We start from the raw sequence: 19,482 nt of genomic DNA, 5'->3' as shown, positions 1-19,482 counted from the left end.
TACCCAATTGGAGCCTGTAAATATATCCAACCATCTACAAATCTTACCTATTGAAATATTTATTACATAATGGCAGTAATAACTAAATATCAAGTCAAATATGCCATCTGTAATGAACACGAGGGGAGACAGAGAGCTGGTTTCAAGTGCAGGGCGCAGCAGGTGTTTATAGAAAAGGACCACTGGAGGAGGCAGGTAGCTGGGTCCAGGGGCAGGCAGGTCATACACAGGGGGTCCAAAAGGGCAACAGTACCTGGCAGTGAAAAGGCTAGTAACGTAGTCCGGGAGATCAGGCAATAGTTTGATAACAGGAAATCAGATAGGCTAAAGTACAGGCAGGGAATAGGCAAAAAGACGTTGTTAGTGAGGCAGGCAAATCTATCATACACGGGAGGAGAAAATCACGGGAAAAACAGAGTTACGAATGACGTGTGTCACAAAACAAACAATACCTCAAAATGATGGGGTGTGAAGAACTGAATGAAATAGTGTGTGATAATGACATACAGGTGTGTGAACAGGTGATTAGAATTCAGGTGGTTGGGATCTGGAGAGTGAGCTGCCTTCAGGGGATCTATGTGTTTGAGAGTGTGAGCTGGAAAGTGAGCTGCGTTCAGGGGGGGGGGGGGGGGGGATCTACGTGTTTGAGGGTTTAAGTTGGAAGCAGATGTTACACCATCTGTTAAGTCCTAAGGATCCTCCCTGTGAAAGGGACTTTAATGAAAGCGTCAGGGGCTGGTGTGTGTGCATGTTTTTGTTTATTTCCACACACACACGCACACACACACACACGCTTAAACTGATTGTCAGGAGCAGAGACACACACACGTACACACACATTTGTGACACACACACACCAGTTTGTGATTTCACCCCCAGTCCTCATGTACCTGACCCCTCCACCCTTCAAAGGGGAGCATCCCTCAGACTCATGTCCACACAGATTGCTCCAACCCTGGGGAAGCCTGCTCTGAGATATGGCCTGGCACTGTCTGTCTGGGTCTGCCTCATTCACCAGACACCCAAGACACAATAACTCACACACCCTCCATCTATTGCTTTGCTCTCTAAGCAGACAGAGGAGTTCAGCACTATTCTCTATTTTTTCAGGTACCCAGTTTACAGACACAACAGTGCTTAAATGAGCTCATCATCCTGTTTTCTTAGTTTCTATAAAACATCTGTATATCTGTGGTCCATTAGTTCAAACAGAGGCTCAGCTCTCTACTCAGCTCTCTACTCCATTAGTAAGAGACTGTGTGAGGTTCAGAGGGAAATGCTGCATTGCAGGTTTTCTAGTGAGGACAGGACAGTCCAGACAGGGCCTCGTACAGATGTATATAGAGCCACTGTGAAGCAGGGTAAGTCAAAAAATACATCGGGGTGAAGCTAGATATGTGAAGCTAGAATTGTAATGCTAGATAACTGTCTAAATCAGGGCAGAACTGCAAACCTTATCAAAGCTCAATCAGTAACAAAATCAGTGCTAAATCAACAATCATGACTAGTTCACACACACACACACACACACACACACACACACACACACACACACACACCTCTTGACCAGCAGGACAGAATTTGGTACGTCATCAAATATGAAGTCCTTTCTGAAATAAACTATTCAGGCCTTGTTGAGCGCTCTTTACAGGACTGTTGTTTCTGTATCAGTGTGTGTATAAAAGATCTCCAATTATGTTAACATTAAAAAAGACAACTTGGTAAATATCTGGATAAGTATTTTCCTGCACATTGTTATTCATGACCTTGGAGAGGTGTTCATATCTCAGTGTATTGTGCTTTATATCTGTATTACTGATTAACACTAAGTGCTTATTATGCAGTAGTACTAGGGGATTTCCAATGACACAGCCAAAAACAATGGACATCTCCACTCTTTCAGAGCCATTTTGAAACAAATAAACAGTTGAAGAAGTACTCAAAAGTCATACTTGAGTAAAAGTAGAAAATGGAAAATGACTCAAGTTAATCTAAGTCACCCAGTAAAATACTACTTCTGTCCAGACTTCTACCGAAGTCGGTTCCTCTCCTTGTACGGGCGGTGTTCGGCGGTCGACGTCACCGGTCTTCTAGCCATCGCCGATCCATTTTTCATGTTCCATTTGTTTTGTCTTGTTTTCACAAACCTGGTGTCACACCCTGGTCTTATTATTCTGTGTTTTCTTTATTATTTATTTTGGTCAGGCCAGGGTGTGACATGGGTGATTTATGTGTCTCGTCTTGTCTAGGGGTTTATTAGATTTATGGGGTTGTGTTTAGTAGTGTTGTCTAGGAAAGTCTATGGTTGCCTAGAGTGGTTCTCAAATCAGAGGCAGGTGTTTATCGTTGTCTCTGATTGGGAACCATATTTAGGAAGCCATATTCTTTGGGTATTTCGTGGGTGATTGTTCCCGTCTCTGTGTTTTGCACCAGTTAGGATTGTTGTCGGTTTTCACGTTACGTTTATTGTTTTTTTGTAAATTGTTGTTTCATTGAAGATGTTTATGAATAACCACGCAAAATTTTGGTCCGCCTCTCTTTCACCGGAAGAAAACCGTAACACCTGGTTTCAATTCCCTAATTACATGCTGTTTCTGTTCCCTCTGTTTCCCCCGTGTCCTTGTTGGGAATTGTTTATTTGTAAGTACTCGTGCTATGTGTTACTGGTGCGCTACAGGTTTTTTACCCATGTGTTTGTTGTTTTGTATGCCGTTAGTTTAATATATTAAACTGCACCGGCTATACACCAAGTTCTGCTCTCCTGCCTTCCCTGCCATCAGCACCCCTTACAATTTCAGTAAAAGTCTAAAAGGATTTGGTACATTTAAGAAACAAAAGTAAATGTACTTGCTAGAATATGCTTAAGTATCAAAAGATGAGATTTGTCATTTAGCAGCAATTTACAGTAATGAGGTCATTCATTTTCATACTTTATTTCATAGAGCTCCTTCATGGGAATAGAACCCACAACCTTCTCGTTGCAAGTGCCATGCTCTATCAAATTCCTTAAATTAGGAAAATCAGACAAACTATTTTTGTGTCTTTTGTATTTACGGATAACCAGCGGCGCACTCCAACACTCAGGCATCATTTACAAACTAAACATTTAGTGATTGTCAGATCAGAGGCAGTATGGATGACCACAGATGTTCTCTTGATAAGTGTGTAAATTGGACCATTTTCATGTCCTGCTAAGTATTAAAAATGTAACGAGAACTTTTGGATGTCAGGGACAATGTAAAGAGTAAAAAGTACATTTTCTTTGGTTAATGTAGTAAAATTAAAAGCTGACAAAAAATATAAATAGTAAAGTACAGATACTTCAAAAATACTACTTAAGTAGTACTTTAAAGTACTTTTACTTAAGTACTTTACACCACTGCGAATATATTTACTTTTAATTAAGAGACAAGGGAAATGGTGTAAACTCTATCTCCTCTCTCTTTCATCTCTCTTTCTTTATCATTTCTCTCTCTCTACCTCAACTTTCCCACACCAAAATGTTGCTACATCTTTTCAAATGTTTATTTAGTTGATGGCTCCTGAATTATAGTACAATTCTGGTGTGATGTCTGCCTGAAAGTCCCCTATAGAGTGTAATTAAAACATACAGTATGTATACAGTACTTCACCCATGTTGACTAAACATCAGCTCATATTGTATTTCTACATACCATTAGCAATAACACTGTGGACTCTATTTTCGGCTGGTATTAAAGTGGCTCTAGTGTCAAACACACGCTCTTGGGCAATTTCGACATGTAAAAGCCAGCGCCTCGACTATTTTGTAACCCTGGCGCCAGTAACTTACCTGTCTTATATCAGCTTGCTTATGCTGAGATGGGAGGGGTGGAAATATTGTAGGTGTGTCTTTAAAAATGTGTGCCAAAGTGCCAATTCCCAGCAGTGCTACTGATGATATTCAATACTAACTGGTCGCTGGTCTTGGCAGTAACGCAGTTGGTTATGGCATTGATTTTGCTAGAAGAGGCGCACAGTAGCCTAATCAGTAGCCGAATCAGTAGCCTATAACCTTATTCATCAGTAGCCTATAACCTTATTCATCAGTAGCCTATAACCTTATTCATCAGTAGCCTATAACCTTATTCATCAGTAGCCTATAACCTTATTCATCAGTAGCCTATAACCTTATTCATCAGTAGCCTATAACCTTATTCATCAGTAGCCTATAACCTTATTCATCAGTAGCCTATAACCTTATTCATCAGTAGCCTATAACCTTATTCATCAGTAGCCTATAACCTTATTCATCAGTAGCCTATAACCTTATTCATCAGTAGCCTATAACCTTATTCATCAGTAGCCTATAACCTTATTCATCAGTAGCCTATAACCTTATTCATCAGTAGCCTATAACCTTATTCAAATATAATGAGCAGCAAAACAGTCAGACATTCATGTTTTGTCTTTATATTGGACATTATTTTTCTGATCGCTGTCCTTGGTAGCCTCGGCTATTGACCGGTTTGTTTACCTTTCAAATGTCAAGGTCACTAACAGTTTATATAAATGGTGATGGTAGGCTAATGTTATTATAGAGTTTAACGTTTGGCATTGTCCAATCGTTCATGGCTCGAATATGCAGTACATTTAAGAAATGTGAATGCAATGTGTGTAGACAAATATTTCCATGTTAAAGTCAATAACAAAAACTAGATTGGCTAAATGTTTGTTATAACTAGGCCTATTTAGGGTGACTGTATACTATTTAATAAACTGTGTTCAATAGATAGTAAAAACATCCATGGCTCAGGTCGAAGAGCCCTTAGTCCTACATGTGTACACATTGCCTTATGCTCATAGAAACAAGACATTCGATTCATGATAGTGTTTTTGACCCAATCCTTTTAAGAAACATTGCTGTTTTAAAAACAGATTCATTGTTTTTCGTTTAATTTGATTAAAAACCAAACTTATTAGAAAGAGTCACCATCCATGAGTTTATGTTGAGAACGGACATGACTCGAATACAACGCAATATCTTCTGCTATTTCTGGAGAAGTTCAAATATGATGTTAAACGAATTCTCTGATAATTTACACATCAAAGAAAAGTGTTGTTGTACATAGTAAAGAAAAGTGTCCCAGCTCAACAAAATCATCTTTCCTGGTTTACCACGGCAAATCTCCTGTGGTAATTCATCGACACTTTGTTTGAATGGAAACTAATGTTGGTGTAGCCTACTGTTATTATATTATTTGTTTCCTATTTATGGTATCAAAAAGTCCCTGGTATGGTAATTTCTTATCAAGATCGGGGGTACAACATCCTAGACTGTCCATATTTGAAATGTGTAACAAAACAAAGTCAATCGTGGGGATTGAGTTACTTGTGCCAGAAGGGTGTGGGCAGGAATCAAACCCAAGCCAACACGGTAGACATATACCGTACCAGTTTGGACACACCTACTCGTTGCTTTATTTTTACTATTTTCTACAACTTAGTTTTGATGTCTTCACTATTATTCTATGAAAAAACAAATATGGAATCATATCATATAACAAAAATATATTTTAGAATTTACGTTCTCCACCCTTTGCCTTGACGACAGCTTTGCACACTCTTGGCATTCTCTCAACCAGCTCCATGAGGAATGCTTTTCCAAAAGTCTTGAAGGAGTTCCCACATGCTGAGAACATGTTGGCTGCTTCCCCTTTACTCTGTGGTCCAACTCATCCCAAACCATCTCAATTGGGTTGAGGTCGGGTGATTGTGGGTGATTGATGCAGGACTCCATCACTCTCCTTGCTCAAATAGCCCTTACACCGCCTGGATAATAGGACCACTGAGAAAACGCATCTTCCCATGTTGCTGCTCACCAGCGCCCCCATATGTACATATTCTTATTCCATCCCTTTAGATTTCAAATCAAATCAAATTTATTTGTCACATACACATGGTTAGCAGATGTTAATGCGAGTGTAGCGAAATGCTTGTGCTTCTAGTTCCGACAATGCAGTAATAACGAACAAGTGATCTAACTAACAATTCCAAAAAAAACTACTGTCTTATACACAGTTGACGCTGATCTTATATTCAGTAGTTCTTCTCGGCTGTATGTGATGAAACCTAAGATGACCTGGGGTACTAGTGTAAGAAATAACACGTAAAAAAACAAAAAACTGCATAGTTTCCTAGGAACGCGAAGCGAGGCGGCCATCTCTGTCGGCGCCGGAAGTAGTCTGTGCAATATACGACTGATTGTTGTTCTATGGACAGAGTCTCCCACCTCAGCTGTAGATCTCTGCAGTTCATCCAGAGTGATCATGGGCCTCTTGGCTGCATCTCTGATCAGTCTTCTCCTTGTATGAGCTGAAAGTTTAGAGGGACGGCCAGGTCTTGGTAGATTTGCAGAGGCAGCTGTCTATCATTGTCTCTGATTGGGGATCATACTTAGGCAGGCTTTTTTCCGACCTTAGTTTTTGGGATCTTGATTTTGTATAGTTGCTGTGTAGCCTGCAGAACTTTACGTTCATTTTGTATTTGGTTGTTTTTCGGTGTTCGTTTTAATAAAAGTAAGATGTTCCCCTACCACGCTGCACCTTGGTCTCCTCATTCAAACGTCGAGCATAACACCCATGGTGTTTATACTTGCGTACTATTGTTTGTACAGATGATTGTGGTACCTTTGGGAATTTGGAAATTGCTCCCAAGGACGAACCAGACTTGTGGTCTACAATAATTTTTCTGATGTCTTGGCTGATTTCTTTAGAAATTCCCATGATGTCAAGCAAAGAGGCACTGAGTTTGAAGGTAGGCCTTGAAATACATCCACAGGTACACATCCAATTGACTCAAATGATGTCAATTAGCCCATCAGAAGCTTCTAAAGCCATGACATAATTTTTTTTAATTTTCCAAGCTGCTTAAAGGCACAGTCAACTTAGTGTATGTAAACTTCTGACCCACTGGAATTGTGATACAGTGAATTAGAAGTGAAGTAATCTGTCTGTTAACAATTTTTGGAAAAATTACTTGTGTAATGCACAAAGTAGATGTCCTAACCGAGTTGCCAAAACTAGTTTGTTAACAAGGAATTTGTGGAGTGGTTGGAAAATGAGTTTTAATGACTCCAACCTAAGTGTATGTAAACTTCCGACTTCAACTGTATTTGGGCTGCAATCTGAGGTGCAGTTAACTCTAATGAATTTGTCCTCTGCAGCTGAGGTAACTCTGGGTCTTCCTTTCCTGTGGCGGTCCTCATGAGAACCAGTTTCATCAAATCAAGTTTTATAATTTTATTGATCACATACAGATGTTAATGCGAGTGTAGTGAAATGCTTGTGCTTCAAGTTCTGACAGTGCATATCTAACAAGTAATCTAACATTTCCACTATAACTACCTAATAGACACAAAAGGAGGCCTACAAACCTGACTCAGTTACACCAGCTCTGTCAGGAAGAATGGGGGGAGTGTAGGGGATGGGGTTGCACTGTTTTTGTCGTTAAATATGAAAATCTATAAACTATAAAAAGTTTAGAAAATAAATAATAAATATATAAATATATATATAGTGCCTTGCGAAAGTATTCGGCCCCCTTGAACTTTGCAACCTTTTGCCACATTTCAGGCTTCAAACATAAAGATATAAAACTGTATTTTTTTGTGAAGAATCAACAACAAGTGGGACACAATCATGAAGTGGAAAGACATTTATTGGATATTTCAAACTTTTTTAACAAATCAAAAAATGAAAAATTGGGCGTGCCAAATTATTCAGCCCCTTTACTTTCAGTGCAGCAAACTCTCTCCAGAAGTTCAGTGAGGATCTCTGAATGATCCAATGTTGACCTAAATGACTAATGATGATAAATACAATCCACCTGTGTGTAATCAAGTCTCCGTATAAATGCACCTGCACTGTGATAGTCTCAGAGGTCCGTTAAAAGCGCAGAGAGCATCATGAAGAACAAGGAACACACCAGGCAGGTCCGAGATACTGTTGTGAAGAAGTTTAAAGCCGGATTTGGATACAAAAAGATTTCCCAAGCTTTAAACATCCCAAGGAGCACTGTGCAAGCGATAATATTGAAATGGAAGGAGTATCAGACCACTGCAAATCTACCAAGACCTGGCCGTCCCTCTAAACTTTCAGCTCATACAAGGAGAAGACTGAACAGAGATGCAGCCAAGAGGCCCATGATCACTCTGGATGAACTGCAGAGATCTACAGCTGAGGTGGGAGACTCTGTCCATAGAACAACAATCAGTCGTATATTGCACAAATCTGGCCTTTATGGAAGAGTGGCAAGAAGAAAGCCATTTCTTAAAGATATCCATAAAAAGTGTTGTTTAAAGTTTGCCACAAGCCACCTGGGAGACACACCAAACATGTGGAAGAAGGTGCTCTGGTCAGATGAAACCAAAATTGAACTTTTTGTCAACAATGCAAAACGTTATGTTTGGCGTAAAAGCAACACAGCTCATCACCCTGAACACACCATCCCCACTGTCAAACATGGTGGTGGCAGCATCATGGTTTGGGCCTGCTTTTCTTCAGTAGGGACAGGGAAGATGGTTAAAATTGATGGGAAGATGGATGGAGCCAAATACAGGACCATTCTGGAAGAAAACCTGATGGAGTCTGCAAAAGACCTGAGACTGGGACGGAGATTTGTCTTCCAACAAGACAATGATCCAAAACATAAAGCAAAATCTACAATGGAATGGTTAAAAAATAAACATATCCAGGTGTTAGAATGGCCAAGTCAAAGTCCAGACCTGAATCCAATCGAGAATCTGTGGAAAGAACTGAAAACTGCTGTTCACAAATGCTCTCCATCCAACCTCACTGAGCTCGAGCTGTTTTGCAAGGAGGAATGGGGAAAAATTTCAGTCTCTCGATGTGCAAAACTGATAGAGACATACCCCAAGCGACTTACAGCTGTATTCGCAGCAAAAGGTGGCGCTACAAAGTATTAACTTAAGGGGGCTGAATAATTTTGCACGCCCAATTTTTCAGTTTTTGATTTGTTAAAAAAGTTTGAAATATCCAATAAATGTCGTTCCACTTCATGATTGTGTCCCACTTGTTGTTGATTCTTCACAAAAAAATACAGTTTTATATCTTTATGTTTGAAGCCTGAAATGTGGCAAAAGGTCGCAAAGTTCAAGGGGGCCGAATACTTTCGCAAGGCACTGTGTATATATATATATATATATATATATATATAAATAATATGGATGAGCGATGATAGAGCGGCATAGGCAAGATGCAATAGACGGTATAAAATAGAGTATATACATGTAAGAGAAATGTAAGATATGTAAAGATATGCAAGTGGCATTATTGAAAGTGACTAGTGATCCATTTATTAAAGAGTCTGTATGTAGGTAGCAGCATCTCTGTGTTATTTATGGCTGTTTAACAGCGCTAGGCGCTTGATGGTTTTTGCAACTTCACATGAAGAAACTTGAATGTTTTGGATTGACTGAAAGTAATGATTGACTGTCGTTTCTCTTTGCTCACTTGAGCAGTTTGTGGCTGCTCCAAAACACCACCAGTGGAGGAAAAGTATTCAGAGTGGACTTTTAGTCTGACTCAGGAGGCGTGCACACCATCTACCGCTTCAGAGTTGATTACTTGCTAATATTCCGTTTCTGGATAATAAAGTAGACGAGCTCATGACAAGGATCTCCTTACAGAGAGACATCAGGGATTGTAACATACTCTGTTTCACGGAAACATGGCTCTCTCGGAATATACTCCCCATCCATACAGCCAGCTGGCTTCTCAGTACATTGCGCAGACAGGAATAAAGAAGTGTCCGGGAAGAAGAAAGGCGGGGGTGTACGTTTCATGATTAACTACTCATGGTGTGATTGTGATAACATACATATACTCAAGACCTTTTGTTCACCTGACCTAAAATACCTCACAATCAAACGCCGACCATATTACATCCCAAGTTAATTCTCTTCGGTTATAGTCACAGCCGTGTATATTCCCCCTCAAGCCGAACCACGAGGGCCCTCAAAAAACTACACTGGACTTTATGCAAACTGGAAACCACATATCCTGAGACCGCATTTATTGTAGCTGGGGATTTTATCAAAACAAAACTGAGTAAAACGCTGCCAAAGTTCTACCAACAGTAAAGAGACAAAGTGGAGTTGCAATTCAACGGCTCAGACACGAGACATATGTGGCAGGGTCTACAGACAATCACGGGGGAAAACAAGCCATATTTCGGACACCGACGTCTTGCATCCGGAAAAGCTAAACACCTTCTTCGCCCGCTTTGAGGATAACACAGTGCCACCGACGCGACCCACTACCGAGGACAGTGGGCTCTGCTTCACCGTGGCCGACGTGAGTAAGACATTTAAGCGTTTTAACTCGCTAAGCTGCGACCCAGAAAGGCATCCCTAGCCGTGTCCTCAGAGCATGCACAGATCAGCTGGCTGGAATCTTAACGGACATATTCAATCTCTCCCTATCCCAGTCTGATGTCCCCACTTGCTTCAAGACGTCCACCACTATTCCTGTACCCAAGAAAGCAAAGGTAACTGAATTAAATGACTATAGCCTTTTAGCACTGACTTCTGTCATCATGAAGTGCTTTGAGAGACTAGTTAAGGATTATATCACCTCACACCATAGACCCACGTCAAATTGCTTACCGCCCCACTAGATCCACAGATGATGTCATCACCATCACACTGCACACTACCCTATCCCATCTGGACAAGAGGAATACCTATGTAAGAATGCTGTTCATTGACTATAGTTCTATAGACTATTGACTATAGCTTCAACACCATAGTGCCCTCCAAGCTTATCATTAAGCTCAGGGCCCTGGGTCTGAACCCCGCCCTGTGCAACTAGGTCCTGGACTTCAGGACGGGCCGCCCCCAGGTGGTGAAGGTAGGAAACAACACCACTTCGCTGATCCTCAACACAGGGACCCTACATGGGTGCATGCTCAGCCCCCTCCTGTACTCCCTGTTTATCAATGACTGTGTGGCCACACTCGCCTCCAACTCAATCATCAAGTTTGCAGACGACAAAAGTAGTAGGCCTGATTATCAACAATGACGAGACAGCCTACAGGGAGGAGGTGAGAGCCATGGTGGAGTGGTGCCAGGAAAATAACCTCTACCTCAACGTCAACAAAATAAAAGGAGCTGATCGTGGACATCAGGAAACAGCAGAGTGAGCATGCCCCTATCCACATCGATGGGACAGCAGTGGAGAAGGTGGAAATGGTCCACCCACAGACAGTGTGGTGAAGAAGGTGCAACAGTGCCTCCTCAACCTCTGGAGGCTGAATACATTTGTCTTGACCCCTAAAACCCTCACAAACTTTTACAGATGCACAATTGAGAGCATCATGTTAGGCTGTATCACCGCATGCTATGGCAAATGCACCGCCTGGGAACCTCAGGGCTCTCCAGAGGGTGGTGTGGTCTGCACATTGCATCACTGGGGGCAAACAACCTGCCCTCCAGGACACCTACAGCAGCCGATGTCACAGGAAGGCCATAAAGATCATCAAAGACAACAACCACCCGAGCAACGGCATGTTCACCCCTCTATCATACAGAAGGTGTGGTCAGTACAGGTGAATCAAAGCTGGAACCGAGAGACTGAAAAACAGCTTCTATCTCAAGGCCATCAGACCATTAAACAGCCACCACTAACATTGAATGGCTGCTGCCAACATACTGACTCATCTCTAGCCACTTTAATAATAAAACATTGGATGTAATAAATGTATCACTAGTCACTTTAAACAATGCTACTCATTTCATATGTATATACTGTACGCTATACAATCAAATGCATCATGTCTATGCTGTTCGGCCATCGCTCATCCATATATTATTGTGTACATATTCTTATTCATTCCTTTGTTGTTGTGAAATTTTTTGATTACTTGTTAGATATTACTGCATGGTCGAAATTTGTGCTTCTATCATTTCGTTACACTCGAATTAACATCTGCTAACCATGTGTATGTACAATTTGATTTAATAATAAAATTTGATTTGCTCATATGTATATAGTGTATTCCATTCTATTGTATTTCAGTCAATGCCACTCCGACATTGATCAATCTAATATTTATATATTTCTTAATTACATTTTTTAAATACTTTTACATTGGTTTGTAATGTTGTGATCTGTTAGATACTTCTGCACTGTTGGAGCTAGGAACACATGTATTTCACTACACACACAATAACATCTGCTAAATATGTATACGTGACCAATACAATTGGATTTAATTTTCATTTCAGGTCACTGAGCTCTTCAGTAAAGGCCATTCTACTGCCAATGTTTGTGTCTGGAGATTTCTCATAATTGTGGTTGAAAATAACAAAAACACTTCTGACTGCACTGAACCTATAGCGCTACCGTAAGCGAAAAGATTCACCATTGCCTTTGGTTTGTTAAAATAGAGCCCTGTATCTTATGTAATCTGGTTATCTCCCTTAAGATTCAGTAAACTAATAGTAATGTTTGGTTTACGCTGCTATCGGTACAGGGGAGTAGAGGCTTGCCTGCACACTGAATAGAGAATGTGCAGTCAGGGGAAAAAGAAGCTGATAGTCACCTCCTTAAGTCTGATAAGGGATGTGAACACACACTCACGCATACCCATATCACACCCGCTTGCATTCATGTGTGCACATATGTGTGTTTGGTACAGTATATAAGATCAGTCCTGACCCAAGCTAAGGTGTATCCACCACTGGTTGTGATTTCAGGAGTGACCATGAAGTGTCTGGTTATTGTGCTGGTATGTGCTGTGCTTGCTGAGGGAATCCACAGGTTAGTACTCACTTTATTTATTTTTCACAATTTCAGTGACATTTTCAGTTGCTCTTTTTCCTAAATTCTAAAACACAAATGTTCTTTTCTCATCTCTCATAGTCAATGATAACTCCTTGTCGCTCTCTCTACCTATTTGCATTTGCAGAGTTCGACTTCATATCTGAGTGTATCTGTGTTCTTGTTACCCTAGGATCCCTCTGGTGAAGCATAAGTCAATCCGTGAGAGAATGATGGAGAAAGGAGAACGCCTGCCCTACCAAGACCCCGCTCTCAAATACTTTCCTAGCGAGTTCGCTGGCTCCGCCACCATGTACATCAACAACTACGCCGACGTACGTACATGCTATATTACACAAGCTTATGGTCTATCTAGAATGTTACTCAATGTCCTGTCTATGTCCACAGTAGTCTATTTTCATATTCCAGAATGAAATTCTATGATGTAGGCGAACGTAGAAAATGTGAATTGTAGGTCTAACTAGATAACAACCATGTCAAGATAACGTCTAACTCCATGAAGTAGAGTCTAAACCACGCCAACCACTCTAGATCTGATGCGTTGTTGTATGAATGTATTAGCAGCCCCTCTCTTTTGTCAACTGTACATTCCCTGTTGTGTTTTCCAGACCACCTACTATGGAGCCATCACCATCGGTACTCCCCCCCAGTCCTTCCAGGTGTTGTTTGACACTGGCTCTGCCAACCTGTGGGTTGACTCTGTACTCTGCAACACTCAGGCCTGCAGTGAGTACAGCTGGATAGCTTCATGACAATATTACAACTATCTACTATGTGTATCAATGAACTACTACTTCCTCAACAGTAAATGTTACTAACTGTACTACTACTACTACAACAGTACTTCTACACACTTCCCAGATAAATACATTGTAGACAGTATATTTCCTCTTTAAGTTGTTTGTGTCCCTTCCTCCTGCAGACACCCACACAAAGTTCAACCCCCAGCAGTCGTCCACCTACTCAGCTAATGGGCAAACTTTCTACCTGCCCTACGGAGCTGGCAGTCTCAGTGGAGTCTTCGGATACGACACCGTCAACGTGAGTCCCACCATAACAACCTTACAAATACTTAACTACTTCTACCACAGTTATTCTTCACTACATGCAATAAAAAGCCACAACAGTACCTGTACTTCCATTCTAATAAAACCAAAGTGTTTCCATGATGCTGAGTGTGTGTTGTTTGTCACCTCTTCCACCTCTTAGGTCGGTGGAATTGTCATCAACAACCAGGAGATTGGTCTGAGTACTGACGAGCCAGGTCAGAATTTTGTTGTGGCCCAGTTTGATGGTATCCTTGGCCTGTCCTACCCTTCCATCTCAGCCGGACAAGAGACTCCCGTCATGGACAACATGATGTCTCAGAACCTTCTGCAGGCTAACATATTTGCATTCTACCTGACCAGGTCAGTACTCCTACCATCACTTATACCACATATCTACCACACATATACCACTACAGATGTCAGCTCTTAATTGGACTGCTTTCATCACAAGAGGAAAATAATCCTGCAGAAGGAGGATTTGAATATCTGAAGAATGATTTAGAACTGTTCCAGTGGGCAGCTGGAAGCGTGTTTGTACACAAAGCAGTACCGTACCTACATTCTACCTTATGTAGGCTACGTGAAGGCTACGGCGTGTCTCGTGTTCATTATTACGTGGATTAGAATAAACTGCCATATTCTTAGGGGGTAGATGTATTGTCGTTAGGGAAAACATGTTGTTTTACATTAACCGTTTTATTATATATGTTGAAGGAAAGCAATAGGCAGAATTAATCATTGTTTTCCTCAAATCCTGTGTGATCCAGCGGTTACAGCCACTGACCCCGGCACATATATGTCAGAGTCGACATGGGTTCAAATTCGGCCCACTGCCCTTTGACTCATGGATCAATGTCTATTTTTGACACATTCATTTTGCGTGGTTACATGATTAAAACAGAAACAACTCAAGGGTTAACAGTTCAGGAATGAATTCAGTTAAGTTTAGGGCTATGGTTTGGGGAAGGCTTAAAACAAAATGAAGCGCCTATGTATCATCAGTATTCAGAATATTCTTAACGCTCGCTAGAGCATTGTGATCTGCCATAAACAGCTCACTCCGAACCTCATGAGTTTGCATCCAGTGCCGAGTGATCTAGTGACCAGCCTGAGACGACATTAGACCAACAAGTTAATTGCATTTATTTAAATGTGTTCAAGAAGTAAAATGATTCAACAAAATCGTCTTCGATAGGCTCAAATGTATGAACAACTTGACAGCTTTAATGAAATATTAAAAAGGCACACAGTACAGGCTTCCAATTCACACCAAGGACTAGAACTATAATCACAAATAATACATAGCCGAACTATAAAACACGGACAAGCGTCCACCCTGGAGAAGGTTTATCGTTCTACAGTAGGCCTACATCTGTCAATCAGATGGCCCAACTCAGCTCATCAACTCAGCCAGGGAACAAACAGTAGCGCTTTTCACAATTAATTTATTACCACTCCCTAAAGGACGATATCATCAGTGTTACCTTAGTCCTGCTTGCAACCAAAGTGTTTCAAGATATGTTCACCCTCTGGTTGGTATTGTAATCAGAACAAGAGTACTTTTTTAACAGACTACAGTTGATTTATCCATTTGACAAGCATTCCATACAATAGAAATAAAGTATCCACTGTTGGGAATTGACACGACACTAATGTTGGTGTAGCCCTTAGTTACAATTTGATTGGTTTCCTATTCATGTTATCCAAAAGTGTCTGATATGGTCATTTATAATTAAGATCGGGGGTTAAATATCCTTAGACTGTCCATATTTAAAATGTGTAAATAAATCTAGTAAATTGGGGGGGATTGAGATATTTGTGCCAGAAATGTATGGCCTGGGAATGGTAGGGTTATACGTGCTCGCTGAAGGCAGAAGCCCTAACCCACTTCACCCCACGATTTAACTCAATTTTGAACTTAGGACACACTTGAAACTTCTCATAGCCTAGTGGAGACCAATATCGATCATCTGTTAATACGCTATATCAAACGACGGTTGTTTATATATATATATATATATATATATGACTGCATTTCAGATACATGTTTGTACATTTGAATGTCGCAGTAATTTGACCCAGACCTAAACGTTTCAGCGAGCGAGAGGATTTTGATATTTAAATAGCAAGCCCTGATAGACTGCCCCAGCATGGACAGAAAGACAACTGCTCTTTTTACAGGGACCCACAAGGCTCATTTATATTTCCTGATGCAGCAGGAAAATGAACAGTGACAAAAAAGTGATCAAGTTAAGATCCGACATCTGTACCCCTACCACTACTTACTTACTTACCACACATATAATGTACTACTACCAGATGTAATGATAAAATACACACAGATATCACAGAACCTTCTGCAAGCCAATTTGTTCGCTTTCTAGTTGACCAGGAAATATACTTTAAAAATGTACTTACTTAATTATGTACATAATCAATGTTATATTCATTACTCCTGCTCCAGAAACTATATCACTGATATAAGGCACAAGATTTGAGGAGAAAGGTGTCTTCTGTGAGTGAACCATCTTCTTGCCAACCGCCTATTTGTAAAACTGTTAGATGACTTAAAACTCTTTTTCTGTGCAGCGACGGCCAGCAGGGCAGTGAGCTGTCGTTCGGAGGAGTGGACAACACCAAGTATCAGGGTCAGATCTACTGGACTCCCGTCACCTCCCAGACATACTGGCAGATCGGCATCCAAGGGTCAGGATCAACCACACCAACCAAACATACTTAACCATACACTGACATCAGAACCACCAAGAGACTGGAAAAGCTGAGATGAAAAATGTCTAAGGCCGCTGTCAATGTCTGTCTGTCTAACACTAACCCTTGTACATCTCCAGGTTCCAGATCAACGGTCAGGAGACAGGGTGGTGTGGGCAGGGCTGCCAGGCCATCGTGGATACAGGCACCTCCATGCTGACTGCACCGACACAGATCATGGGAACGCTGATGCAGTCCATTGGAGCCCAGCAGGACCAGTACGGACAGGTAGCAGGAAGCCATTATAAACCATAACAGACCAGTACTAACTGACACCATAAAACAGTGTGATCCAGAAAGTAGAGGTTGGGGAAACAAGTGCAGACCAGAGTAAACCAGTACAGGGATGTTTTGTGTCACTCATGTCTGTGAATTGTTTGTTGATGTAGTACACAGTGAACTGTAACCAGATCAACAGCCTGCCTACTCTCACCTTCACCATCAATGGAGTCAACTTCCCCCTGCCGCCATCTGCATACATTCAGCAGGTAAGTTAGTGTGTCGTGTGTGTCTGTCCGTCCGTGTGTTACCATCTATGACTGATGTTCGGATAATGTTAGGTTAAGCCTTGTGCATGACTAAGCCATGTGTCAGTAGTGCATGTGTGTTTATCTGCCTGTGTGTGTGTGTGTGTGTGTGTGTGTGTGTGTGTGTGTGTGTGTGTGTGTGTGTGTGTGTGTGTGTGTGTGTGTGTGTGTGTGTATTGCACTCAACATGCGTGTTCTCCTCTCTATCCAGAACAACCAGGTCTGCTCCGTGGGGATCACCCCCACCTACCTGCCGTCCCAGAACGGACAGCCCCTGTGGATTTTGGGAGATGTATTCCTCATGCAGTACTACTCCGTCTACGACCGCACAGGCAACCAAGTGGGCTTTGCCACCGCAGCCTAAAACCTGACCAACATGACCATGACCGCAAACCAACACAGACACCGACCGTTCTTAAAAGTCTACCACCCCAAACCTCACACGGAATCTATTCCATCTCTGACCATTCTAGAACATCAATCACCAATGGCAACTATTCTGAATCACTCATAACAACCACTCTGGTTATTTTAGAACACTTATTACCCATGGCAACCGCTCTGGTCATTATAATACACATATTACCCATGGAAACCACTGTGGGTCAGTTTGGCTTTGGTCCAGTGTGGTTAAAGCAAGCATCGACATCATTGGGTTAAAGCTGTGGTCTTTGTTAGATGACATCTGCTAATATATTCAGTTGAGCTGTAAGGTTGTTTCCTTTCTACTCTGGCATTGCAACGACAACCTCCTAGTTCCCAGACAACATCGGATGTGAACACAGGTTCAGCCATGTTGCTGATTTTATCATGATGCCGAGTGAAAAAGTAAATGACTTACAGAAACACAGTGAAATATGATTTTTGACACTTAAATGCATATCATCTCAAGACTGGATGTATTTGGTGTTTGTTTAGCTTCCATTTAGACTGAATAAACTATTGAAGTGCACAATAATCGTATTTGTTTTGAATCACTGTATTTGACACATCAAGCTCATGATGACTGTAAGACTGAAATCACACCTCACATTCACCACTGACTGTTGCCAGAAACTGCACCAAAAAACAACAAGAGCAGCTTTACCCAATTGGAGCCTGTAAAAATATCCAACCATCTACACATCATACATGTAGAAATAACTTAATATCACAGAGTCAAATATGCCATCTGTTAAATGGCATTAAGTCCTAAGTATCCTCAGGAGAGCAGAAGCACTGTGAAATGGACTTTAATGAAAGCTTCAACATTTCACTTCTGCTAACAAGCGGTCATTATCTCTGTAACATGGTGTGTGGGGCCGGTGTGTGTGTGTGCGTGTGTGTACATGTATTTTTTTTTGTTTCTAATTTTGACTGACATTAGGATAACGGAGGTCATTTTTGATGGCTCAATCTGGTCTATAAGCCTTGTGTGTGCTTAAGGCAAGCCACATGTCAGCAGTGAATGCATACGTGTGTGTGTGTGTGTGTGTCCGCGCGCGTGTGTGTGTGTCCGCGTGTGTGTGTGTGATTAGGATGAAAGCTCTGTAGTGACATGTTCAAGACTCTACAGTGACACATTTTCACCACAACATGAAACACACACACACATGTACGCACACACGTGTGCACACACACACGTGTGCACACACACACGTGTGCACACACACACTCAACAGCATGAATAGGAAGGCAAAAAAGATCGTCGAGGACATCAGCCACCCGAGCCACTGCCTGTTCACACCGCTATCATCCAGAAGGTGAGGTCAGTACAGGTGCTTCAAAGCTGGGACCGAGACTGAAAAACAGCTTCTATCTCAAGGCCATCAGACAGCTAAACAAATCAAATCGTATTTGTCACATACACATGATTAGCAGATTTTAATGCGAGTGTAGTGAAATGCTTGTGCTTCTAGTTCTGACCATGCAGTAATATCTAACAAGTAATCTAACAATTTCACAACAACTACCTTATACACACAAGTGTAAAGGAATATGAATGAACGATGGCTGAACGCAATAGGCAAGATGCAGTCGATGGTAAAGAGAACAGAATGAGATGAGTAATGTAAGGTATGTAAACATTATATAAAGTGGCATTGTTTAAAGTGGCTAGTGATACATTTATTACATCAATTATTTCATTATTAAAGTGGCTAGAGATGAGTCAGTATGTTGGCAGCAGCCACTCAATGTTAGTGGTGGCTGTTTAATGGTCTGATGGCCTTGAGATAGAAGCTGTTTTTCAGTCTCTCGGTCCCAGCTTTGATGCACCTGTACTGACCTCACCTTCTGGATGATAGCGGGGTGAACAGACAGTGGCTCGGGTGGTTG

The 19,482-nt window shown here is 41.4% G+C and overlaps 2 protein-coding genes across 3 annotated transcripts in view; one reads left to right on the top strand and one right to left on the bottom strand.

Moving 5' to 3' along the window:
• LOC109867232 (C-Jun-amino-terminal kinase-interacting protein 2-like) overlaps nucleotides 1-19,482 on the bottom strand; it is a 136,373-nt gene that overhangs the window by 94,251 nt on the left and 22,640 nt on the right. The window lies entirely within an intron of this gene.
• LOC109867235 (gastricsin) lies at nucleotides 12,717-18,124 on the top strand. Its single transcript, XM_031801120.1, has 9 exons — nucleotides 12,717-12,800; nucleotides 12,994-13,135; nucleotides 13,430-13,547; nucleotides 13,744-13,862; nucleotides 14,031-14,230; nucleotides 16,460-16,576; nucleotides 16,720-16,867; nucleotides 17,029-17,127; nucleotides 17,378-18,124. The coding sequence occupies exons 1-9, from the start codon at nucleotides 12,745-12,747 to the stop codon at nucleotides 17,528-17,530; spliced, it is 1,152 nt and encodes a 383-aa protein (XP_031656980.1). The 5' UTR covers nucleotides 12,717-12,744; the 3' UTR covers nucleotides 17,531-18,124.

This window comes from Oncorhynchus kisutch, linkage group LG22 (genome assembly GCF_002021735.2).
Source record: "Oncorhynchus kisutch isolate 150728-3 linkage group LG22, Okis_V2, whole genome shotgun sequence".
In the NCBI taxonomy this organism is placed as follows: domain Eukaryota; kingdom Metazoa; phylum Chordata; class Actinopteri; order Salmoniformes; family Salmonidae; genus Oncorhynchus; species Oncorhynchus kisutch.
This window is presented reverse-complemented; position numbering and strand designations above follow the sequence as displayed.

What these genes read in the sequence shown, in the direction of transcription:
- LOC109867235 (XM_031801120.1), top strand. Translation starts at nt 12,745, where the DNA reads ATGAAGTGTCTGGTTATTGTGCTGGTATGTGCTGTGCTTGCTGAGGGA. An exon ending in TCGGATACGACACCGTCAAC is followed by an intron (nt 13,863 to 14,030) that starts GTGAGTCCCACC and finishes TCCACCTCTTAG; the next exon opens with GTCGGTGGAATTGTCATCAA. An exon ending in TTTGCATTCTACCTGACCAG is followed by an intron (nt 14,231 to 16,459) that starts GTCAGTACTCCT and finishes TTTTCTGTGCAG; the next exon opens with CGACGGCCAGCAGGGCAGTG.